Here is a 27,473-nt window from a genome sequence, read left to right as displayed (position 1 = left end):
CTGACGTATTTTTTTCGGAATGCATCTGACCTTTGTGTTGTGTTTTTTTTTTTTTTTTTACAGCCACAGAACGAGCACATTGAGCTACATTGTAAGCGTCACGGTTACTGGCTCGACCACCATGAGAGGAAAAGGAAGAAGGAGAGCCATGAGGCGCACGAGCGCTCACACAAAGCCAAGAAGCTCATCGGTCTGAAAGCCAAACTGTACCACAAACAGAGGCATGCCGAGAAGATCCAGCTTCCTGCATCTCTACTGTGGAGCACAGTAAGCACAATATTTTGTCCTAGAATTAAGATCTTGATTCTTTAATCTTTTATTCAAAACCTTACAAGAAGTTATGCAGACTATGGGAGCTATATTTTTGTATGGCTTGTATATATTTGATTTGTTTAATGACAGATTTCTATAAAGTGGCCTAAATCCTAAAAAGCCCATAGAGCCCTGACCCAGGACAAAATCTCACTATAAGCAGATGTTTAGAATTGTGTGTGTGTGTGTGTGTGAGAGAGACAGAGAGAGAGAAAGAGGTGGTATAATTTCCACATTACACATTGTACGTCTCTCTTGTATGCAGGTATGAATGCTGCAGAATATACACTGTTCTTGTATTAATAGTCTTCATAGAGAATATTTTTTACATCGTGTATCTACTGTATAAAGTACTGTATCTACTGCACTCATTTCAATACCTACTGCTTGGATGTCGGTGCAGTCCCTAATGAGGAGTTTACATGTGTAGTATGAATATTCTTTTTCAAAATGAGAATTTTGACAAAAGCAGAATAGTGTACTAAAAACTAGTGTTGCACCAATATAAAAATGATTTGAAACCGAACTTTAGGAGGTTGTTAAAACACCTTCACTATGTTCCCTTGTATATGAGAACTGTCTGAGGTTCATTAGTGTAGCTTATCTGCTGGACAGAGAGGGCCAGTCTCGTGCCAAAGTTCTCTCTAACATGATTAAACAGCAGAGGAAAGAGAAAACTGTAAGTTCTGTTCAATAAAATGTTGTACAATGACTTCCTGTCCAATCAGGGTCTGTCAAGTTGTGTTATTAGGAATGGGATTGTATTATTAAAGCTATGTTCACATGTACAGTGATTTTTATTACACAAGTTGCCAGGTGCTGTATTATGAAATCGTCAGCAGGTGTTCTGAATAATGGTTGCCATAGTAATAATGTTTATCAGTGGTTGGCACGACTTGCATCCCACATGGTGACAAATCAGTATTCTTGCGGCTAAATTGAAACATTCTGATGGGAGGTTTGATGTTTGTGTATATAATTCAGCAGTGTATATTTGCACCATATTAAAGGAGATGAAGACGCAGTGCGAGCTCTTTGTCACAGATCACATGCGCTCTCCTGTCTTCACCTGAATTGGATCCTGCACCAAATCACTCAATATTTCAAATAGTTACAATTTTCTCAGCTTTGTCACATCACATCTAGTCATCAGTGACAGGCACGCACACACAGACAAACTGACTTTATTTAAAAAAATTAGGTAGCATTGGATAGTATACTGAGATAAGCAGAACTGAAATATATATATAAAGTAAGAGATATATAGCAAGGCATAGTTAAAACAGGCTAATGTTTTAAAGAGATGAAAAACCGAGAAGCTGTGGTGCATCAAATTGAACATTCTTGCCCTGTTTTATGTCTGTCATAGTTTTTTTTGCAGTCTGTAATGTGTTTAAGACAAAGGTTTTGTGTTGTTTGTAGAGAAAGTGGGAGGTCCCTCTTCCCAAAGTGTGTGGGGTGAGACGGAGGTTCTGAAGGTGATTCGCACAGGAAAGCGACAAAAGAAAGCCTGGAAGCGAATGGCGACCAAAGTGTGCTTTGTTGGAGATGGTTTTAAACGCAAACCACCAAAATATGAACGCTTTATCAGACCAATGGTAAGACACTAATATAGTTTTACTCTAGAGTTACACTGATCATTTGGATAGTCTGAGTTAGTTGTTATAATAGTGTAAAAAAAATTGTTGAACTCTTTTCTGGGGGTTTTTTCTTCTCACAGGGTCTAAGGTTTCAGAAGGCACATGTAACCCACCCTGAGCTGAAGGCTACATTCCACCTGCCCATCCTGGGTGTGAAGAAGAACCCCCTCTCCTCTCCCCTCTACACCACACTTGGAGTCATCCCCAAGGGAACAGTCATCGAGGTCAACATCAGTAAGCTTGGTCTGGTCACACAAGGTGGCAAAGTTATTTGGGGTGAGTGAGTTTGTTTTTTAAATGATTGGAATGACAGTAGTAGTGTTTAAAATGATTATTAATAGCAGTCACAGTCTCATACAAAGCAGTTTTGAGTGGCTTAAAAAGACTTGATCATGTACTTTAAATTTGCATTGTATTAAAGTACACATTTTGTTCCTTTTCGGAACTCGAGCTGCGTCTAAACGCTATGGGACTGCCCCTGCGTGACCGCGCTCTGAACCACGTGTGTAATCTGACCAATAGGCATTGGGACATGACGTCATCGGCGGGTGACGTCGCGTAAACAGGAAGCTACAAATGGCTGCGAGATGGACAAGATGCTAGCTTCTGCTCATTCAGGTAAGCGCTGTTTTTCTGATACTGTGTTTCTGATCGAGTGATGGCTAGCAGACAGAATTTCCGTAAGCATGATTGGTGTGTTGCACAATCGGCTCTCAAGGGAGTCGATTGCTTGCATTGTAGTCGCATGGCTATGCGCATGCTTCACTCTCGGAGAGCGCTCTTCGAGAAGAGCTCTCTCCCTCGCGGCTCTGGTCCTGCTCTTGCTGAGGCAAAGCAGGGGCTCGTGGGGCTCGCAAGCCGATATAGGAGCGGGATTGGAGGCGGATGAGTCCTTTCCAACCTCGTCTGCTGAATCGAGCTCCTCCTCCCTCGGAGAGGCAGGCCCGATGGCTGCTTCTTCTCCCGGCGCGAGCAGCACGACATTACATGTCTCTCCCTCCGAGGAAGGAGAGCTGATGGATGCTAACGAGCCTGTTGGCTCCTCACAGCCTGTGCTGTACGAGGAGCTCCTCGAGGTCGTGACACGAGCCGTAGCCAAGCTGGATTTAGATTGGCCGGTGGAGCAGCAGAAGCAGTGCGCACCCAGTAAGCTGTATGAGCGTTTCCTGCGTAGTGTGTCACTTCCTGGGCTCCGGGGCCTGTCATTTTTTCCTGAGCTGCACGCTGAGGTGTCCAGATCCTGGGGAACCCCGTACTCGTCGCGCACTTCTCCTCGTCACTCCTCGCTCTACGCGAATGTGGTTGAGGCTAAGGCGTGCGGCTATGGGGCGATGCTGCGTGTGGAAGAGATGCTGGCTAGCTATTTCTCGCCTAGCGCAGCATCATCGCTAAAGGCTCCGGTATTCCCTACTAAGCCGCTACGTGCTACATCGGCCTTAGTAGGGAAGGCTTACGGGGCAGCAGGTCAGGCCGCGGGCTGCCTCCACACCTTGGGGGTGTTGCAGGCATACTAGGCTGACCTGCTACGAGATTTGGATGAGGAATGTACCTCCGGGACCGCTGATATTGAGGAGTTGTGTTACACTGACTTGACTCTTCGGGCCACGAAACACACGGCGCGGGCCGTTAGTCGGTCCATGGAGGCCATGGTGGCCACTGAAAGGCATCTGTGGCTCACCTTGTCCGACCTCCCGGACAAGGATCGAGCTGTGCTGTTGGACACAACGATGGCTCCTCCTGGACTGTTTGGCAACACTGTGACGGTGGTCGTGAACAAGTTCCAGTAGTCTAAAAAGCAGTCTGCTGCGTTTCAGCAGTACCACCCTCGGCAATCTCGTGGGGCTGTTAAGCGGCAGCCCCAGTCTGGTCCTTCCGACAGAGCGTGGCCACCCGATCTCCGTGGGCAGGGCCTAAGGGCCCAAGGCGACGCCAGGCCATCGGTTCTGCCACAGGATGTGCTTCAGAGCACGGCCCCCCTCCCTCCACTTCCGCACAAAATCTTGGTATGGATGGGGGAGACCCGCCGCCTCTCAGGAGGTGTCAAGGGCCGCAGTATGTGGCTCCGGCCTTTCGGGTCATGGAGGCCGGTCTGCCAGCCCTGTCACAAGATGTGCTTCAGGGCGCGGCTTCCTTCCAGCAGTTCGCTCCCCACCTTTCCACCCGAAGGTTCGTTGTGGAGGGGGAGGGTCCGCCGCCTCTCGCAAGGCGCTATCAGCTGCAGGGCTCGGCCCCAGCTGCTCTGAGTGGGTCAGAGGCCAGCCCATAGGGGCTGGTTCCCCTGAGGAACTTTCTGACAGCTTGGGAGGAGCTGCCAGGAGTCCCCCGGTGGGTCCTGCAGACAGCTACACAGTTCAGGTCGCATCCTCTCCTCCCCGTTTCAAGGAGATGTTTCCCGCCCTTGTGGGACCCGAGCAGGCTCTGGTCCTGGAACGAGAAGTGCGCACACTCCTGAGGAAAGGAACCAAAGATGTGGTTCCCCCCTCGGTTCGAGAGTCAGGCTTCTACAGCCTGTACTTTTTTGTTCTGAAGAAGGATCCATTCTAGATCCACGCTCTTGAACCGCTCTCTCAGGGGGCTCAGGTTCAGGATGCTCACCCTCAAGGAGGTCGTGACTCAGATCAGGTCCGAGGACTGGTTCTTCACAATAGATCTGGAAGACGCATACTTTCACGTTTCCATTCTCCCTGCACACAGGAGGTTCCTGAGGTTTGCTTTCGGGGGCGAAGCTTACCAATATTGGGTCCTCCCGTTCGGCCTAGCACTCTTGCCCCACAAAATCACGAAATGCGTCGACGCAGCACTGACCCCGCTGCGGCTCCAGGGCATCCGCATTTTAAATTACATCGACGATTGGTTGATTCTGGCTCAGTCGGAGCGCCAGGCGATTCAGCATCGAGATGCCGTCCTCGCCTGCATGGAGGTGCTTGGGTTTCGAATAAACGCCAGCAAAAGCACAGAGAACCACCTTTTTGGGCATGGTATGGGACTCGGCCAGGATGCATACACGGTTGTCACCTGCTCGGGTCGAAGTCATCCTCACCTCTGTCAGGAGAGTGCGTGAAGGCCAGCCACTCACTGTGAAGCAGTTCCAGAGGCTGCTGGGTCTCATGGCAGTGGCGTCCAGCGTAATCCCACTCGGCCTCCTGCACATGAGTCCCCTCCAGTGGTGTCTCCGGGGCAGATGGTTTTCTCTCAGGGGAAACCCGTATCATTCCATCAAGGTCTCGCGGCGTGCCTTTTGAGCCTTGGATGTTTGGAAAGACCGAAAGTTCTGTCCCAAGGCCCCGTGTTGGGGGCTCCATGTCGTCGCGTAGTGCTAACGACAGACGCTTCCCTCACGGGGTTGGGTGCGGTCATGAGTGGTCACTCCGCCCAAGGGTCTGTGGAGTGGCCCACATCTCTCGTGGCACATAAATTGCCTGGAGATGATGGCGGTGTTTTTGGGGTTAGAACACTTCCTCCCGGACCTGCGAGATCGCCATGTATTGGTCCGCACGGACAATACTGCGGTGGTCTCCTACATCAACCACCAAGGGGGTCTCCAATCTCGCCCTTTATACAAGCTAGCACGAGCGGTCCTCTTGTGGTCTCGGGACAGACTCCTCTCTTTGAGGGCCATTTATATCCCGGGACGGTTGAATGTCAGAGCAGATGCCCTGGTCGAGGCAGGGGCCGAGGCAGGGGCCGAGGCCTGGGGAATGGCATCTCCACCCCGAGGTGGTGGAGTTCATATGGCAGAGGTTCTACAGAGCCCAGGTGGATCTGTTTGCGACCCGGGAGACCTCGCACTGTCCCCTCTGGTTCTCTCTCTCTCACCCAGCCCTGTTAGGTCTGGATGCCATGGTGCAGTCTTGGCCGAGGCTACGCCTGTACACCTTTTCCCCGATCGCACTGCTCCCTGGAGTTCTGGAGAGAGTTTGCCGGGATGGAGTCGGTCTCCTCCTGGTAGCACCTCGATGGCCGGGCAAGCCATGGTCTGCGGATCTGGTGTCCCTACTCGAGGGCCCTCCATGGGAAATTCCCCCCAGGAGGGCTCTCGTCTCACAGCTGGTTCATCCCCGCCCAGAGCTGTGGAGGCTGTGGCTGTGTCCCCTGAGGGGGCACAGTTCATAGTGGCTGGTCTCTCTACCGAGGTAGTAGAGACCCTTCTCCACATCAGAGCTTCCTCCGTGAGGAGGTCGTACGCCGCAAGATGGTGACTGTTTACATTGTGGTGCGATCACCATGACCAGGAACCAGTTAACTGCCTGATCGGCTCAGTTCTGAAGTTCTTACAGGAACAGTTTGCTCCGTGGTGCCCGGAGGCTGAGGCTCGGGACGCGACCCAGAGTGCCTGTCTGGGATCTGGCAGTTGTGCTGGCGGCTCTATCGGAGCCCCCCTTCGAGCCATTGACCGAAGTGGCCCTTAGGTTTCTGTCAATTAAGACCACCTTCCTCTTGGCGATTTTCTCCCTGAAGAGGATAGGGGATCCGCAGGCCTTGTCTGTGGCCCCGAGCACTGGTCACTTACCTTCGCAGGATGAGTCCGTGGAGAAAGTCGGAGCAGCTGCTCGTCTGCTACGGCCCTAACAGGAAGGGTTTCCCGGCCGCTAAGCAGACGTTGAGCAGATGGGTAGTGGATGTAAATGTGTCGGCTCACGAGTCCTCTGGCCTCCCCTCACCGCTCGGGGTCCGAGCTCACTCCACCCAGCGTGTGGTGGCCTCTACAGCCTGGTCCGCTGGAGTGGCACTCCAAGACATCTGTGACGCTATGGGTTGGTCCACTTCGCTGACCTTCGTCAGGTTTTATGACCTTGACCTCAGAGCCACCCCGGGCTCCTCTGCCCTACGTGCAGGTGCCGAGGCCCTCACTCTCAAAGCAGGGTCTGGTCAGTGTGGCGTGATTGGACACTCGTTCCCATAGCGTTTCGACGTAGCGTCTCGTTCCTCATGGAACTAGGGTTACGGTCGTAACCTAGAGACGTTCTGTATTTTACAGTAGTCCTAAGAGGCCAAGCATTATTAGATATTTTTCTTGTTTTCTTTTTATGATGACTTAATTTTCTTGCTATCTCGGAATAAGAACATATTCAAGAGGCAGCAATAGTGCAGTAACAAATCTGTTATGCTAAATGCTAACACAGCATTTCGCTTTTCATCAGCTGTCTGTCAGAGTTTGACACACAAGTGTTCTTGACACAAAAAGGAGGCTGTCAGATCTGATGGAGATTTCAGACACTAACACACACCAGAAACATTCGCACGGCACAATATTTTTGCCAGTCATGTAATTACATCGTGAGAACTATTTTTTTATGTCAAGTCAAGATCATGAGAAAACAAGAAAGAAAAAACATAATGCTTTTTAACTGAAGGTGCAACTTCTTTTTCTCTTTAAATGCAGGAGCTTGTCATTTCAGGATATCACTGTAATAAGTCTGTCTGTGTTTTTGCCCTGTTTCTGTCTGCTGTCTTGCCCTGCTGTTAATTGTTGGCCCAGCCCACTCATTTGTTACCATGGACACTAATTGCACTCAATCTCTTCCCCAGGTGTTTTGTCTTTGTCTCTGATTGTCTCTGCTTTGTGATTGGTTCCTGTTTACTCCATTTACTCTGTTTGTTCACTTCCCTGGTGTTAGTCGTTGTTGGTATGTGGTGTGTTCATGTCCATGTTCCCGTTTCCTGTTTTGTTTCGTGTTCTGCCTTGTGTTGCATTTGGATCCTCACTCGCCTTTGTTTCACCGTGCCTAACCGTGACAATAACTGTTGGTAAAAAAAAAAAAAAAACACCAACCTGACTGCTGATCTATGGCAAAATCCTGGCTGCAGTCCTGAAGAGCCACAAAACTACACCAATTATTGATATTTCCTGAACAGCACAACTGTTTCTTCTCAGCAGCTCTTTTTCAGAGGTGTGTTAGAATATGGAACACACTATACTGGTCTATGCTCACACACAGGAACATGTGGATTGTATTAAAGATCTTTTCAATTAAATGTTTTACGTTGTGGGATTCATGCATCTGTACGAAGCTATGACCTGACTGCAGAATACTACTGTATAGTTCAATTCAGAAGTCAAATGAAACATAGAAACTGTTCTGTAAATACTGGATGATGTACAGAATAATCGTAGCTTTTTAATCGGCTTTATTAAGTTTATAATGCAAGTGCTTTACATTACCTTTGAAAAAAAAAGTACAGGTTATAATTTGAAAGCTTATAGGATATATTTAAGGTAGAATTGGCATGGTTTGTCTAAGAAGCTTTTGAATGAAAAATGCTAGCGTTCCTTGCTCAGATGAAGCATGATGATTTCGGTCTTATTTCCACTGTCAGAGTAACAGCATGTAAAGACATCTCAATCAAAATATTAATGCTGGAAGCCAGTGGTATGCGATATCTTTGGAGGTTTGCACATTAACTCAGTCATTTAGTGACCAGAGCGGAACCATGCACGGTCGTGTGATCAGAACAAAAGCATGTGTTCAGAATGCACACTTCTGTACTACACACCTGTATATACTGTACACTACATGCTGCATCGATGCACAAACCGTTCCTGAACAAATGCTGCATGGTGTAGTATCCTGCTGACAGAGAGCACTGCCATTAGGGAATACCATTTTGATGAACATCGTCTACAACATGTTGAATGTTAGTGCATATTAACATAAAGACATAACATAGATATTCACATGAATGTCAGGGCCCAAGTTTTCCCAGCCGATCATGGCAGCTTGTACAAAATGCCTCACAAATGGAGTTTTTTTGATCACAATAAATAAATGTTGGTGTCAATGCATCAAGCAGTGGCAGCAGTAAAGTCTGGTGATATAGATAACTGGTGATATAAATAAGATTTATTATTTTTAAAAAAATCCATTAAAAAAGACATGTCGACTGCATCACCCATCACCAATCTATCTTGTGTCCTACCTCCCACACACTCCTGAGCTATGGTTGCTCTTTGTACTCACTGATGATTCCTGTGCATGTTCTCTACCTCCCTAGTGGTGAAGAAAGGAGAAAGATAGTTCTAGTTACATCCACGACTGTCAGGGTTCCCCTACATTCTAAACCAGTACCATAATAAGAAATTTACATAAAAGACTCATTTGCAACATTTTGACCTCAGTGGAAGCTCTCAGCATGCAGGCACACAAGAACGTAACCCGGAGATGGCCAAGATGGTTGTCTTATGGCCAAGATGGTTGTCTGGGGTTTGTAGACTCCTGGTTATATACATATGTACACTAGCTGTAGGTGGATTATTTGCTAAATTAGACCCTAGGTGTAAGTAACGGGACTGGTGTCCATCTCATGCTCCCAGGACACACCTCAACTCCAAGTAAACTGCACAATAAGGAAAAGCTCATGAACACCAGTAAAGAATAAGATCAAGTTCATCAGGTTTAGTTGATGTAATCAAAGTGGAATGATCAGTTCATCTGATGTCTGCAAACGAACACAAAATGTTCAGTGTGAAAGTGTGGATCATCAAACCGTCATGTAGCCCAAAAAGCAAAAACATTTTCAGTCTATTTTCTACCTTTTCTATCTATCTAAACTGGCTTTAGCTGCTAGGTTTGCTTCTAATTAATTCCAACTAAAAATACAATCTATTTTATTTAATCGATCCACTGAGCTGGACACCGATGGCAAAAATATAAAAGGTTTTTAGTGACATTGACAAAATGGTGTTATTGGCAGGTATTGCAGGATTTTGACATTAAGCTGTTGTCATTTCTATATATACACACTCTACATATAAAAATGATGAAAAATGACCGTATGTTGTGCATTGTCATGCACTAGTAATGAACAAAATACTTTCAGTTGGCATCATTTTTATATGCTTCCACTATTTTGTTCATTACTAGTGCATGACAATGCACAACATACGGTCATAAAAAATGACCATTTAAGATTCAAACACATTCATACTGCCACCAGATCAATAATGAAACCTGAATCCTCCGTAAAAAAAACAAACAAGGAGTCAAGCCTGCATCATTTAACATTGATTCATGTTAAAAACAGAAATATCATAAACCGTTGCTATCAGTTAAAAAAAAACCTGCTCGCTCCTTTTACATGTGATGCGTGACATCAGATTAGTGTTCAGGTGGACTTCCTGCTTAGATAATGTTCCTCCAAATCAATCCCACTGCAGCTCTTCAGGAACAGTACACACAGCTTCGAGCCTCTCCTTCTTTTTTTTAGATGTAGAAGTTCAGCCTGATGTAGATAACCTTGCAGCCCTGCACGGAAAAGACACGCTCTTCACGAGGGAAATAGTTCATGTCATGAGCCATTTGCTCCACAGCCTCCTCGTTGGGTTTATGGCCCTTGCTGATCATCTCGGCTCGGCCGCACTGCACAACGTGTTTGTACTGCAGGGGAAGGAAGGGCACAAAGTAGTCCACCATGTTCTTTTCTATTAGACTTGAGTGCCAAAAACCACCTGGTAAAACAGACAAGGAGGGTAGAATGTTTTAGAATGTTTATTGCTCCTATTGTAACCTAAAGCTTACAAACACAGAAAAATTCTGTACTTGCCTAAACCACGTTTATGTGAACAGTGTTTTTAATGGTAACATCAGTTACCAACAGAGAACTCACTAAAACTAACTATCAGTTTGATGGATTACCTTCGCTGATAAAGCAATTGCATGTAGCATAGGGATACATGATACTGACTTCAGAATGAATAAAGAGACGGCACTGTACTTACCTTACTGTTTATGATGCTATATTCTCTGGAAAAAACAATACTTACTAGAAAATATTTACTTCCGGAGTGAACGTTGGCTCGTACTGCTGCCGCTGCTCCCCATGGTTTAAGTTTGCTTGTTTATTTTAAATGTTTGATTACTGTTGCCTTTTTCTGGTCATTTTTAACTACAAGGATTAAAGACTCATGTTCAAATGTTCTGACTCTTCGATCGCACCAGGATATTATCTACTATCCGCGGCAGAATTACATCCATCGTAGGTCACAACGGAATTATATCGACGATGACACTGGTCCAATATGACCTTTCAGCGCTCACCAAAGAAATCAATACGGACTGTTGACCACAGTGTGCTGGCCGATATCGCCCGCACTACTAGCATCGAATCTGGTACGACTGATCTTTCTTTTGGTTTATTTAATATTCGCTATTTAACAAACAAAGGAACTCTCATTGATGATCTCCTGAATAACAGTAAGTTTGACTTTCCTTGTCTCACTGAAACATGGCAACAATCCCATGACTTTTCTCAGCTTAATCAGTCTTTCCCTCCTGGCTTTACTTACACCTGTCGGCCTTGCGCGTCTGGCCGTGGTGGAGGGCTTGCGATTCCATATAACAAGAAAGCTTCTCTCATGCAAATGCCTCTGTATGAATCATTTGAGTCCACTGTGTTACAAATTAATGGGCCTGTTCCTACTGTAGAAGCCACTGTTTATCGCCCACCCAGGAGCAATACCCGTTTTTAAATGATTTTTCTGTATTCTTAACTTTACTGAGTTCTACATCTCAAAATGTTATTAGGCGAAAATGTTGGGCGATGTTGAGAGATTTTAATATACACATGGACAATGTCAACAATACTCTCACTAGGGATTTTTTATCATGCCTCGACAGTTTTGGAATACCACAATTTGTTGATTTTCCAACTCATAGTAAAGGCCATATTCTTGACCTTATTTGTTGTTCTGGTGTAACACCTTCCAATTGTCATGCTTTTAGATTTGTTCATATCAGATCATAAGTTAATATCATTCAGTGTTAACTTTATGGTTGAAAAAAACAACTTGGGTCGTTCCATTTCATTTTGCAATATCAAGAACATTGATCTATCTGTGCTTTCTGATGGATTGGACAATTTCTACAGGAGACAATTTCTAGCCGATTTCTCTACTCCAGACTTGGCTTCTTATTATGACGAGGGACTCAGTGTACTTGATACACTTGCACCTTTAAAAACACGCACTGTTTATTTTACTCGTTCTGCACCCTGGTTTCAGAGGGAAACTGCAAAGTCTCTGCGTGTGTGAACGCAGCTTTAGAGTCACAGCCAGTTCTCTTGGACTTTATTGTGGCTTTGTCAAGATTTACAAAGATAGACTTAAGTTAATAGGAAAACCTTCTCTACATACTGTTCTTGTTGTTAAACACAGACAGGGATATCGCTTCCTCCAAATGTTTCAGCTCAATCTCTTCTCGATCCTTTCCTTCTTTCCAAAAATCCAGCGCAACCTGCACGATGTTTTCATCGCCGGCGTTACTATGGAGCAGAAAAAGAGAGCATAAAGGGGCATTAAACCTGTTCGATTTGATAACAGTTTATTTTACAATTTATTTTGATTAAACATTTCTAAATCTGATAATACTGTAATACAAACTGTAGGGATGTATTTATATTATTACTGGTATTGGTCCAGTACTGTACTTATTTATGTGTACCATTAAAACAGTTCAGCATCATATGACAGCAATCTGAATGGATTTTCGAAGCAAAGCGAGCTGCACTATCTGAAAATATCAAAAACAAGAACCTCCAGCATCTTACATTACAAGTAACCTGATCAAACTATTTAGCATGTTCAGGTACAGGTCAGTCTCCCTCATGCACCCTGTTAAAGATGCTGTTAAAAGTGCCATGAACATGGGGAACATGGGGAACATGAATCCCTGCTAAGAGACTTTATTCTGTCTTTGTGACAAACACCCCCCACCCCCACCCCCACCCCCCGACTCATCAAAACTCATGTTCTGCTTAAATCCATCCAGACCCTGCAGCCAACAGTAACGTCATTACATTAGAAGCTAACATTTTTTGTTACTGTAATTAAATGTACAAATTTAATTACTAGTTCTATACAATGATGTTAGAGACCTTAGAAAGATAAAGATGGCCTGGCGGTAGGAGACTCCGTCTAGAACTTCGTAAAAATCTAAGTATGGTTTGATGCTGTCAATCAGGCCTGGGTGCATCTTATCCATCTCGTCGAATACGAACATGGAGCGAGGGCAGGCCGACACGTTGCCCTTAATCCACTGCTGCAGTTGGGACTATATGCACACGCACGCACACACATGCACACGCAGGCAGACAGACACAGACAGGCACAGACAGACACAGAGATGGACACACACACAGTGAGACACACACAGATAGACACACACACAGGGACAGACACACACAGGGACAGAGACACACACAGAGACATACACACAGAGACAGATACACACAGAGACAGACACACACAGAGACAGACACACACAGAGACAGACAGACACACAAAGACAGACACACGGACAAAGAGACACGCACACACACACAGACACACACACAGACAGAGACAGACATACACAGAAGAAATGGTTAGCAAACAAAAACACTAACGTTTTTCAGTGGCCCAGCCAGAGTCCTGACTTAAATCCGATTGAGAATCTGTGGAAGGAGCTAAAGATCAGGGTGATGGCAAGGAGACCCTCCAACCTGAAAGAGTTGGAGCTCATCGCTAAAGATAAATGACAGTCTCATATAAAATGAGTCAGTCACTCCTGGTGTGTTTTTGTTGGGAAAACCTTACACAGAATGTTGATGATTAATTCTTAAATAATGCTTATTAACAAGCACTTGAGGCATCTCAGAGAGCAGAAATGGGTTTGATATCACTGTTTACTTTGAAGATAGAAAACCAATAACTGTTTTGGTTTATGACAAAGACATACAATGCTGAAAATGGACACAACAAATCAGGTGCAAATTCAAAAACAGGACACAGTATGTTATACGGCACACATCATCATTTCATGCACATTTTACATGCACATTTCAGCAGCAATGAATCTTAATCTTAACCATGTTGTGTAGGTTTGAGATGTACAAGCAACACAATTCTCTCAGCACAAGCCTGAAGATTGTATCCTGCACAACCCGTCTTATCCAGATTCTCACTGATCTAAATAAAAAAGGATTTATGTAACACTGTATACGTTTATCTAATAAACTGGCAAACTCAAAAATGATCAGAAAGATATGAGAGAGATAAGAGAGATTCTTCAAAACACATTTTTAGTACACTTATAGCTTATAGTGTTGTCTGTCAGGATTAAAGGCTGTAAATCATGCAGTACCTTGTACACTTCCAGCTCTGCTTCATGTTGGAAGTGTGCTGTGGCAGTAAACAAGTGCACAAATCCACTAGACATTCCACGCTGGTAAATGTTATTGGCGATTAGCTGACTGACAAAGTTTTTGCCTGTGCCAGTCCAGCCGTGCAGCGAGAGGACGAGGGGCTTCTTCGGGTTCTCGTCGTTCATGAAGCCGGACACAGCTTTGAGGACAACACGAGATGCTACATGCTGGCCGAACAGCTTGCTCTCCAGATCTGCTTCAAGACCTGAGAACAAGAGAAGGATTGGCCATTAAGCAAAAACACACTAGATGATGAGATGATGAGGTTGAACACTAGATAAGGTTCAAATGGACCCCTAAATACACTGAACCAAGAAGGCACCTTGCACCAACACTACTTGACTGATCCCACCATATTTCAGGGTAAGAGGTGAGTATACAACCAGACTCTTTTCTGTTCTGGCACCAAGGTGGTGGATTGAACTTTCCGGACAGCTGAGTCACGACGGTTGAAGACCTACTTGACATGAAACACTTCAACTAGCACTTCTTTGTTGCATTTTTAAAAAAATAAATAAAAGTTGAACATTGTACAATCTTGGTATTTGCACTCCCACACTTTATGTACATTACTGATCGTTCATATTCCATATTTTATATATATTATTCATTCTATATCCATATTTTATTCTCATTCTGTCTATATTGTATCTCATTTTCTGCATTTTCTTGTATAGTATAGTGTTATTTATGTCTGTACCTTTGAGAGTCACAAACTGCTGGAACCAAATTATTTGTGTGTCAACACACTTGGCCATTTAGTTTGCTCTCTGGGTACTCTTGCGTCATCCCACAGGCGAACGTTTGCATGCATGTTAGGTTAATTGGTGACTCTAAATTGCCCATAGGTGTTTGTGTGTCTGTATTTGTTAGCGCTGCTGGATTGTACTTGAGGAGGTGATCAGGGCCCTCAGGGAAGAGAATGAAAGACTGCAGGAGCAGCAGAGTGTAGGACCTTCTGCAGCCAATAAAGATCTTGAGACCCAAGTCAAGGCTTTACATAAGGAGAACACCAGGCTGCGAAAAATGGCAGTTAAAGGCAACTATCTCTTGTTGATTAAAATAGTGATTCTTTTAGTTTGAATAAATCACATCTCCTTATTTTTCGTGTTATTGTTATACATGTATCTGTGTCTACATTTTTAGGGGATATCTACTGATGTAGTATAGTGTTTCCTGTAGGAAAAATTTAGCCTAGGGCTAAACACTGTAGAACCACTGAGGCAAAATTGGTCTGGCAGAAACACTGTAATGTTTTCAGAACCCCTTATCAACACATTTTGTTACACTTTGAGACACCAAAAAATGAGCAGAGGTGTATTTTGTTTTTTACATGTTATGTATTTACAACTTGTTTGGAGTCCTGTTGTGATAAATTCGGTGGGCCATATTTTCCAGAAATTCTCTGTCAGGACCCTCATCTCGGACAAGATCACAGAGAGCTCAAGCAATGGAGATGAAACCGAATATGAGGCCAGTGTTGCTCTACCATCACCTCCTCAACCCACATCTCCCAAAGCAACATCAGTAAGTACATTTTTGTAATGGTCAGTTAAAAACATAAAACATTCTGTGGTGATTTTCTTTGTTTTTATTCTGGTTTGTCTTTCCTTCTTACAATTAATTAGGTGCCACTATGCCCATTGTTGGGAGACTGCAAAAGCACAACCTACAGTGAAAGGAATGGCCCGCACCCTCCTTCTGGGCCTGTTCAGCATTGATGTCCTACTGAAGTCCAACCTGACGGGAGGGGTCAATAAGGTTGATCCATCTGCAGAGACGCCAGCCTCTGGACCCTAAGAAGCTTACAGCTTTACTCAGTAATACAATAAGAATTTATTTTTAATGGATTAAAACACTAGCTTTGCTAAAGCTGCGCAAATTTGCATAAATTTGCATAAATTTCCTCACACCTTCTAGCACCCCTACAGCTCCATTGTTCTCCTGCTTTTGTTGTGCAAATGCCCCTTTCACCTCTGAGGCCTGTCTCATTTGCATTTGTTCACTCAGAGTAGCTCAGATCCAAGGCAGGCCAAACCTCTGTGTGTCATGGAATCCTTCACGGCCTATCTATACAAAATAGTCTGTTTAATTTAAATAAAATTGTGTGCTAAGGTTTGTCATTAGTACATATCATATTTATATAACCCTTGTCCAGACCTGGGGTCTATTTGACTCATCTGGAAAGTTTAATGTGTCATAAATTGGGTTTCCTTCCACATATTTGCCTGAAATTTACCAGGATTGTTCCAAATTATGAACTTTGCAAGTAAAATTAATCTTGTCCTCCCAGGTCAATTTGACCCGGCCACATTTAGTGGGGCAATAGGTCACACTTTTGCCCTTTTCAGCGCAATGAACATACATACAGACACAAAAATGCACACATAAAATGTCCACTAACACATGCACCCAAAACACATACTCACACACCACAGACACACATACACACACACACACACACACACACACACACACACACACACACACACACACACACACACACACACACACACACACACACACACACACACACACACACACACACACACACACACACACACACACACACACACACACACACAAATTGGGCATTGCATTTCATTATGCCTTTTGATACACTTTTGATATGCCTTTGCCTAGCAGAGTGTGTATGAGACATGAGGAGTGTGTTTGGAACAGTAAGAGTGTGTATGAGACATGAAGAGGAGTGTGTATGAGACATCCCTTATTTAGGAAAGAATGAAAAGTTGCTAATACATGAATAAAATGAAAACTTGCTAACACTTCAGTCTCCAATGTATGTTTGTAGACAAATGTCATAAGCTGAGTGAAGTTATGGTCCATGGCTTTTGACATGTTCTTACACATACAGAATAAAATGATGTAATTTCATTTTCATTGGCCATCAATGAATTATAACACCAAAAGTGAATTTTGAGACGGAACAAGAACCCAACATGCCTCCACAGAAGATGCACCTTGGTACTGGGAAGCCCTGTCTGAGCCAGACGACAAAAGACGGCACTGTGTGGGAGGACATTGGAATGCCCAGTGCAGTAGCAAATCACTTGTGCTTCACTGCGCAAGCTGTACCCTGGGCGACTGGGGTACTTTCCCAAGTAAGGAGATGCATTGCAGACATATTTGGTCTCCAAATCCGTGGCCATCCAGAACTTGATCCGAAATTTGTCTGGTTTGGTTGCAATATACTGTGTGAATGGACAACAAACCATGATAGGGAACATCTGTTCATCTATGGTCATGTGTTTTCCTGGAGTGAAACTCTCAGCACAGTTCTTGTTGAAGCATGTTTACACTTATGTCTATTTTGCCTACCAGATGCCATCTGATCATCCAAAAAGGGCTACACACACACACACACACACACACACACACACACACACACACACACACACACACACCACTCAAAAACTTGCCATAATTTATTGTGAATAAAACTTCCTTTACACCTCATATGCTTTTTATTATATTTAATTAATAAACAATAAACCTCATGATATTATGCCATGATTTTAAGTAAAATAAGCAGAAATTATTAAATATTATTTTGGATAACAACTGGCTGGTGTATGTCAAACATCCCCAGGTCAAAGCTGACTGAAGCAACTAAATTCATGAATAAAAGAGAGATATCAAATATGATTTAAATATGAAAACACAACATCTGTGTGTGTGTGTGTGTGTGTGTGTGTGTGTGTGTGTGTGTGTGTGTGTGTGTGTGTGTGTGTGTGTGTGTGTGTGTGTGTTTTGGGTGTGTGTGTTAGTGGACATTTTATGTGTGCATTTTTGCATCTTTATGTATGTTCATTGCTCTGAAAAGGGCAAAAGTGTGACCTATTGCCCCACTAAATGTGGCCGGGTCAAATTGACCCGGGAGGACAAGATTAATTTTACTTGCAAAGTTCATAATTTGGAACAATCCTGGTAAATTTCAGGCAAATATGTGGAAGAAAACCCAAGTTATGACACATTAAACCTTCCAGATGAGTCAAATAGACCCCAGGTCTGCACAAGGGTTGTAAAAATATGATATGTACTATGGCAATGACAAACCTTAGCACACAATTTTTTTATTTAAATTAAACAGACTATTTTGTATAGATAGTCCGTGAAGGATTCCATGTCACACAGAGGTTTGGCCTGCCTTGGATCTCTGAGTGAACAAATGCAAATGAGCCAGGCCTCAGAGGTGATGGGGGACTTTGCACAACAAAAGCAGGGCTGAAGAACTGTGAAAATCTCAACAGGCGGGAATCACACCTCGGGACCTGCACCAGAAAATTAAAAATCCAGTATTTCTAGTGTTAATATATTTTGCAAAGTTATGGTAAAGGGTAACAAACACTTTAGGACTGAAATGTACACAACTAATAGCGAAACAGATGGACGAATAAAAAGATTTAACAGCTTTGATATTCTTTTAGATCTAAAGCGATTTCTCTATCTAGTCAGAATACATCAAACTTTTTAGCATTAAAATAGATCCCCTGTAGGAGCTTTAAAATCAAAGCGCCAGCACCAATTCACCTCCCATAGGCACACACTTTGCTACGGCAAAGTACAGTTGCTTTCACTGGCCACAATACCTCCTGGAAAACAAAGTGGATACAGTAGTATAGCCTCCTCGCTCTAAAAGCACCTTGGAGAACCTTCCTATCTCCTTCTTTGGTTCCTTGAAAAGCCGATTCTAATTTCAGACTGAAATATTTAGAGGTAACCCACTGAAGAGAGCGGACTAGGCATATAAGAAAAATATTACCAGTATTAGGATCCACCTCATCTTTTGCAACAATCAACATTATGGATGTCTTTCTTATTTTCTTTTCTTTTACAGATGCAGTTGTTCAGCAACACGTAGGGGTGAAGATTCCGGACATACGAATGGCCATAAACAAAAGGATCTGTGACTTAAGACACCAGGAGAAGAAAAAGACCATGGACAACTAAAGGACTGGCCAAGGCTGGCCAATGGGTCTTGATAAGTTAGCATGCAGGATCCATAACACTGCACTAAAGGATTGTCCTGTTTTTTCCACTGAGGGATTGTTCTATTTTGTTGTACTAAAGACTGTTTTATTTTATTACAACGAAGAACAGTTTACTTTAGGAAATATTTTTTAAATTCTTTTAAGTTTTGTTCATTTACAGTTGTTGTTGCCATCTATTGGATCACATAAAAATATCATGTTTAAAAGAAGAAAAAAAAAAAAGATTTTATAGCCTTGAACTAAGTATGATATGGCATACAGTACATGGCACATCCCTACCAGCAAACCAGCTGTTTGCCAAGCACATTATGTACATTATGTGTACATAAGCTTCAGATGGAACCATGGTGACATGCCTTTCATTCTGTTTGTTCTCAGGTCACTGTCCCTTCAGCTGCTGCTTTTGAAATAAACCTCATTCAGTTACTGTGAACTATATTGAGGTCTTATTCAATCTATTATATTTTAAAATATATGACCGACATTGTGCATTCAATTATTTCATATTTACCATGTATACAATATATAATATGATTATATATAATATTATGTAATATAAATAAATATAGTTAAGACATATGTTCCCATATAAATATGATTATAGTATCTTGTATATTGAGGTATATTATCATGTATAATTTTACATATATATTTACATACATATACAATGGCTCTTTCGTATAATGTGGGACATATTTCAATATACATAACAATATATTAAATAGTATAATATGTATTTATTCAATATAAGAAAACGGAAATAATTGTATTTTCCCATATATTGCAATATATTATTAGTAATTTATCATATGATATATTATATATGTAAATTTCAATTGGTGGTATTGGCTTATGGTTATCATGAGCATTGGTGCTGTTGGCTAATGCTCTAACATGCTAAGCAGAGTTACTGTAGTTTTTCTAGAAAGTAAAGGTAGAAAGTTTTTCTAGGCTTAATGACATACACTTTACATACACAACTTTTGCTATAATAAAGGAACATCTGTGACATTTCTTTTAGTATCTTCATTTGGTCCTAAGAGTATTAAAAAAATAAATAAATACTGATTTGTAACGTGTGAAGTGCGGAAACTATTATAAATAAGTTACTTTCAGCACATTAACTTATAGTAAGATAGTGCTAGAATTAGGCAACAGATTTCCAGAACAGATAATTAGCCAATGAGTCAATAGGTTCAGGTCGTTACACATGATTTGTGACGTGTGAAGTCAAGTCAAGAAACTTTTATTGTCATTTCAAGAGTGTTGTATAAAGTACTAGAAAGCAATACTTGAGTAAAAGTGCAAGTATCGTACTAGAAAAAGACACTCTGGATAAGGGCGTCTGCCAAATGATGGAAATGGAAAGAGAATCTACACAACACAGAACACCACAACACAACACAGAAGAACACAACACAACACACAACAACACAACACACAACAACACAACACAGAAGAACACAACACAACACAACACACAACAACACAACACACAACAAAAACAAAAAGATTAACTAACTCTAACACGAAAAACCTCCAGATAATGAATAACCTTTATACAAACAATAATTTAAACACATGATCTCTTACCAGTCTTGTTGAATCCGACCCAGTGCTCATTACATGTTTCCACTAAATAATTGTACAGTTTCTTTCCCAGTGCGGCCACACCAGCGCCTGTCAGAATGCTTGTGCTTATAGGTTCAAAAGCCTGAACAATAACGCTCGGTATTAAAATAAAATACAACACCAACGAGGCTCTTTCTTTCATTGTGAATCAAGTCATACACAAAGATTGTTATGTTAACAAAATAAAAAGGGAATCGTCTCTAACGACAACCAATAGTTCCGCTTAGCCGTGCAACGAGAGACGTTTGTATGCCGCTCTGGAAAAGGGTGTGTAAATTATGTAAATGTAAAGAGAATGAGAAAGAGAATGTAAATAGAAAGTACTTCGTTGTGTCTACACAACACAATACAGTACAACACAACACAGAACAACACAGAACACACCACAACACAGAACAACACAACACACACCACGACACAACAAACACCACAACACAGAACACCACAACACAACACAGAACACACCACAACACAGAACACCACAACACAGAACAACACAGAACACACCACAACACAGAACACAGAACACCACAACACACACCACAACACAGAACACACCACAACACAGAACACCACAACACAATACAGAACACCACAACACAGAACACCACAACATGGTAAGAAGTCATTTGTCTTTTATGTTGTTAATTTCGAGAAACACTATTTTGTTGGCTAACAGTTAACATGAGCATTGGTGCCATTGGCTAATGGTTAGTACGAGCGTTGGTGCTGTTGGCAAATGGTTAGTACGAGCGTTGGTGCTGTTGGCGAATGGTTAGTACGAGGGTTGGTGCTGTTGGCAAATGGTTAGTACGAGCGTTGGTGCTGTTGGCGAATGGTTAGTACGAGCGTTGGTGCCGTTGGCTAATGGTTAGTACGAGCGTTGGTGCTGTTGGCGAATGGTTAGTACGAGCGTTGGTGCTGTTGGCAAATGGTTAGTACGAGTGTTGGTGCTGTTGACGAATGGTTAGTACAAGCATTGGTGCTGTTGGCGAATGGTTAGTACGAGTGTTGGTGCTGTTGGCGAATGGTTAGTACGAGCGTTGGTGCTGTTGGCGAATGGTTAGTACGAGTGTTGGTGCTGTTGGCGAATGGTTAGCACGAGGAATTGGTGCTGTTGGCTAATGCTCTAACATGCTAAGTAGAAAAACTACAGTAACTTCGCATGTTACCAGAAAGCAATACTTGAGTAAATGTGCAAGTATAATACTAGAAAAAGACTTTTGTAGAAGTGAAAGTCCCCTTTTAGAATATCACTCAAGTAAAAGTCTTAAAGTATCTGATATATACTGTACTTAATTATCAAAAGTAATTTTCTGATATTTAATGTACTTAAGTACTGTTACATACACTTCAGAAAAAAAACACAAACTTTTATTTTTTTACTGCCATACATTAAATCAGAGTAAACTTTCTGTTTTAAATCAATAAATATAAACATTTTTTGCATTTGTTAAATGTCAGAATCGAGCGAGGGATAATTTTTATGTATTTTTATTATCATTTCATCAAAGTCAGAAGTACACATACATATATTTGGTGGAATTGCCCCTAAACTGTTTCACTTGGGCCAAACATTTTGGGTATCCTTCCACAAGCTTTCTACAATAGTTTGCTGGAATTTTAGCCCACTCCTCTTGACAGAACTGGTGTAACTGGGTCAGGTTTGTAGGCCTTCTTGCTCGCACTCGCCTTTTCAGTGCCGCCCAATAATTTTCTATGGGATTGAGATCAGGGCTTTGTGATGGCCACTCCAATACCTTGACTTTGTTGTCCTTAAGCCACTTTGTAACTAATTTAGAGGTATGCTTGGGGTCATGGGCGAAAATTTCATTTAACAGTAGGTGGGGACAATAAATATAAAATTTCTCATGAGCATTTTTTGAAGGGGGGACACAAATAATAGTCTAATTGTACTTATAAAGACATGTCCCCACAGTGAAAAACTTTGCTTTTATCATTATTATTGTGGCATGGAGATGCGTCATTATGGTTATTTTGAAAGTTTTTCTCAGGTTCAAATGTTCCTTTTCTCCGTCATTTTATCTAGTCTATGACACTGCAAGGCAAGTTTATTTATACTGTAGCACATTTCATACACAATGGTAATTCAAAGTGCTTTACATAAAGAAAGTAAAACTATCATAAAAAAAATAATCACAACAATAAAAAAAGAAATTTAAAAAAGGTTTCAAATTTTATTTAAAATTAATTAAGACACTTAAGAACAGAATAGAAATTGATTATACAAAAAAAAATACAGTGGGGTCAGTTCGGACGTAGCACAGTGCTCATTTAGTAAATGCAGAGCTAAACAATATGCTAATTGTGGCCGTTAATGTGAAGTTAACGTTATGCCAAGTCGTCCCAAATAAAACAATGCATGGAAAACGGATTTGACCTGTTAGTTACAGTGCACTATGCAACAAGCTATTGTAAACAAGCTAACGTTAACTAGATAAGTAATATTTTAATCGCTAATATAGCAGATTCATGGAAAATTACATCGGTAATCAGCATTTTTGCCGCAACTAATTTATGAATGAGTCTGCATCAACTACATTAAAAAGAATCGCTTTATTTAAAGTGAATAAAATACCCTACTTAATGGAGTCACACACATTTCTTCTGATTTTATTTTGTAGTAAAGAGTAACGAAGATGCTTAGTGGAAATATAACGGAGTAAAAGTATACATTTTATCTAGGAAATGTAGTGGAGGGAAAGTGAGTTTACATAAATTTAAATAGCGAAGTAAAGTACAGATACGTGAAATTTTTACTTATGTACAGTAACAAAGTATTTTTACTCCATTACATTACAACACTGCATTTCAACCATATATAGCTGTTGCAGTGCACAGTGAAATGAGACAACATTTCTTCAGGATCATGGTGCTACATAAAACAAAGACAGAGCCACAAGAACTTAGTAAATAGTCCTACATACATAAAGTGCAGGACAAGACAGACAGACAGTGCAGGATAAAATACAGTGCAGACAAAAAATACAAGACAATACATGATAATAAACAGACCAGTGTAAATACTGTATGTTTAAACAATATTTCGTGTGCAGAAATACTAGAACACAGTATTATAGCAGCAGATCCCTGAGATAATGTACAGTATTGTGCAAGACAGCAAACGACTGAAATGTGAGACAGCATGTGCAAAGAGCACAAAGTGTGCAAAAACAGCAAGTAAACAGGTTGATGGATGTATATTGGGAGTGTGTGTATTGTGAACACGTGACATTTTTCCCTCATATAAAAAAAGTAAATAATACATTACACTTTGTCAGTTATGAAATAATGTAAACATCAGTGTATTTTACAGCCACAGAACGAGCACATTGAGCTACATCGTAAGCGTCACAGTTACCGGCTAGACCACCATGAGAGGAAAAGAAAGAAGGAAAGACATAAAAGAACGAGCACTCACACAAAGCCAAGAAGCTCATCGGTCTGAAAGCCAAACTGTACCACAAACAGAGGCATGTCGAGAAGATCCAGATGAAGAAAACGTGAGTAAACTTTCACAAGGAATCAGAAATAATGATTGAAAATCCCTCAAAAACTTTTCCAGCATCTCTACTGTGGAGCACAGTAAGCACAATATTTTGCCCTAGAATTAAGATCATGATTCTTTAATCTTTTTATCAAAACATTACAAAACGTTAAGCAGACTATGGGAGCTATATTTTTTAGAAGTCTAAATGCTTGTATATGTTTGGAGGAATTGTTTAATGACAGATTTAAGTATATTTATAATCACCCCCTCCAGTGTCACCCATATGAGGATGAGGTTCCCCTTTGAGTCTGGTTCCTCTCAAGGTTTCTTCCTTTCATTCAAGGGAGTTTTTCCTCGCCACTGCTGCCTGAGTCACCTCAGACTTGCTCATTGGGGATAAATCCATACACATTTAAATATATCTAATATTAATCTTGAATTTTTTATTCTATTAATCTTTATATTATTCTTCATATTAACCTTTTGTTCTATGTTTATGTTCTGTAAAGCTGCTTTGAGACAATGTCAATTGTAAAAAGCTCTATACAAATAAACTTGAATTGAATTTAATTGAATTGAATTTCTATAAAGTGGCCTAAATACTAAAAATCCCATAGAGCCCTGACCCAGGACAAAATCTCACTGAAAGCAGATGTTTAGAATTGTGTGAGTGTGTGTGTGTGTGTGTGAGAGAGAGAGAGAGAGAGAGAGAGAGAGAGAGAGAGAGAGAGAGAGAGAGAGAGAGAGAGAGGTGGTATAATTTCCACATTAGACGTTGTATGTCTCTCTTGTATGCAAGTACAAATGCTGCAGAATCTACACTGTTCTTGTATTTTTCATAGAGAATTTTATTTCACATTGTGTATGTACTGCATAAAATATCTACTGCATTCATTTCAATACCTACTGCTTGGATGTCCGTGCAGTCCCTAATGAGGAGTTTACATGTGTAGTATGAATATTCTTTTTCAAAATGAGAATTTTGACTATAGCAGAACAGTGTACTGAAAACTAGTGTTGCACCAATATAAAAATGATTTGAGTGAAACCGATCTTTAGGAGGTTGTTAAAACACCTTCACTATGTTCCCTTGTATATGAGAAGTATATGAGGTTTGTTAGTGTAGCTGTGTTAATCAGGTTATCGTGTAATGGGATAATGTTCACTAACTTTTTTTTCTGCTTCTGTTTTTTTTTTTTTTGTTTCTACCTGCAGAATTAAGATGCACGAACAAAGAAGAACCAAACAGAAAGATGACGACAAGACACCAGAAGGAGCAGTGCCAGCTTATCTGCTGGACAGAGAGGGCCAGTCTCGTGCCAAAGTTCTCTCTAACATGATTAAACAGAAGAGGAAAGAGAAAGCTGTAAGTTCTGTCCAATAAAATGTTGTACAATGACTTCCTGTCCAATCAGGGTCTGTCAAGTTGTGTTATTAGGAATGGGATTGTATTAGTAAAGCTATGTTCACACGTACAGGGATTTTTATTACACAAGTTGCCAGGCGCTGTATAATGGTTGCCATAGTAATAACGTTTATCAGTGGTTGGCACAACTTGCATCCCACATGGTGACAATTCAGTTCTCTTGCGGCTAAATTAAAACATTCTGATGGGAGGATTGGTGTTTGTGTATATAATTCAGCAGTGTATATTTGCACCATATCAAAGGAGATGAAGAAGCAGTGCGAGCTCTTTGTCACAGATCACATGCACTCTCCTGTCTTCACCTGAATTGGATCCTGCACCAAATCAATCAATATTAAAAATAGTTACAATTTTCTCAGTGTTGTCACGTCACATCTAGTTGTCAGTGATCAATGGTCGCTGTCACTCATCACTAGAGGTCATCAGCTCTCATTAGAATTGAATGGAATCCAGTCACCTTGCTGCAAACTTCTGTATGTGGGAACGGGGCAGACAGACAGACAGACAGACACGCACACGCACACACACACGCACAGACAGACAGACACGCACAGACAGACAGACACGCACACACACACGCACAGACAGACACACACAAGCAGACTGACTGACTTTATTTAAAAAATTACTTTGCTGTCAGATCTGATGGAGATTTCGGACGCTAACACACACACCAGAAACATTCGCAAGGCACAATATTTTTACCAATGATGAATTACATCGTGAGAACTATTTTTTATGTCAAGTCGAGATCATGAAAAAACAAGAAAAAAAAACCAAAATAAATAGAACCTCAAATGGATTTCTGTGTAAAATCTGTAAATAGCACACATGAATTATTGTATTTCTATTTTAAGAGGTCATTTCTATTCACTTTCTATAATCTTTAACAGTGGTTAGAATATTAAGGCTAACATTTCAAACAAGGAATTATTTGTTACTTGTGGCCCGATTGTAGTAGTTTGTTTATCTTAAAGGTACTGTTACAGTGTTGTGTGAGATGAGTTTAACATGAGCTACATGAGAATCTCACACTATTCATATGTTTAATGTGTGTTTGTGGTTTGCAGGTAAATACGCACAGGTGACCAATAACCCAGAAAACGACGGCTGCAGTAACGCTGTGCTGTTGGTGTGATGGAATTAATGGACTGTGCCTGAAGGTGCAACTTCTTTTTCTCCCAAATGCAGGAGCTTGTCATTTCAGGATATAACTGTGGGTTAAAAAAAACAACAGAGAAACACCAACCTGCCTGCTGTTCCATGGCAAAGAAAGTCCTGGCTGCAGTCCTGAAGAGCCACAAAACTACACCAATTATTGATATTTCCTGAACAGCACAACTGTTTCTTCTCAGCAGCTCTTTTTCAGAGGTGTGTTAGAATTTGGAACACACTATACTGGTCTATGCTCACACACAGGAACATGTGGATTGTATTAAAGATCTTTTCAATTAAATGTTTTACGTTGTGGGATTCATGCATCTGTACGAAGCTATGACCTGACTGCAGAATACTATAGAAGTCAAATGAAACATCGAAACTGTTCTGTAAATACTGGATGATGTACAGAATAATCGTAGCTTTTTTTTAATCGGCTTTATTAAGATTATAATTCAAGAGCTTTACATTACCTTTGAAATCAAATGTACAGGTTGTAATTTGAAGGCTTTATAGGATATAATTTAGGTAAAATTGGCATGGTTTGTCTAAGAAGCTTTTGAATGAAAAATGCTAGCGTTCCTTGCTCAGATGAAGCATGATGA

General features: G+C 41.5%; 1 protein-coding gene, 1 long non-coding RNA gene and 1 pseudogene across 2 annotated transcripts; 2 read left to right on the top strand and 1 right to left on the bottom strand.

Annotated features, from left to right (window-relative positions):
• On the top strand, positions 1-27,166 carry LOC125139888 (annotated as a pseudogene).
• On the bottom strand, positions 9,945-21,019 carry LOC113663980 (torsin-1A-like). The gene is made up of 5 exons (XM_027179548.2): positions 20,735-21,019; positions 14,069-14,334; positions 12,822-12,997; positions 12,082-12,209; positions 9,945-10,398 (listed from the first exon to the last, which is right to left on the bottom strand). Exons 1-5 carry the CDS (start codon positions 20,913-20,915, stop codon positions 10,154-10,156), a joined length of 996 nt encoding a protein of 331 aa, XP_027035349.1. The 5' UTR covers positions 20,916-21,019; the 3' UTR covers positions 9,945-10,153.
• On the top strand, positions 14,783-19,075 carry LOC125139866. The gene is made up of 3 exons (XR_007138996.1): positions 14,783-15,656; positions 15,758-15,949; positions 18,988-19,075. It is a non-coding gene; the product is annotated as an uncharacterized LOC125139866 (long non-coding RNA).
• Positions 27,167-27,473: the final 307 nt, after the last annotated feature.

The sequence above is a fragment of the Tachysurus fulvidraco genome, chromosome 21 (assembly GCF_022655615.1).
Source record: "Tachysurus fulvidraco isolate hzauxx_2018 chromosome 21, HZAU_PFXX_2.0, whole genome shotgun sequence".
Taxonomy (NCBI): domain Eukaryota; kingdom Metazoa; phylum Chordata; class Actinopteri; order Siluriformes; family Bagridae; genus Tachysurus; species Tachysurus fulvidraco.
The sequence above is the reverse complement of the archived record's forward strand: the minus strand, read 5'-3'. Positions and strand labels throughout refer to the sequence as shown.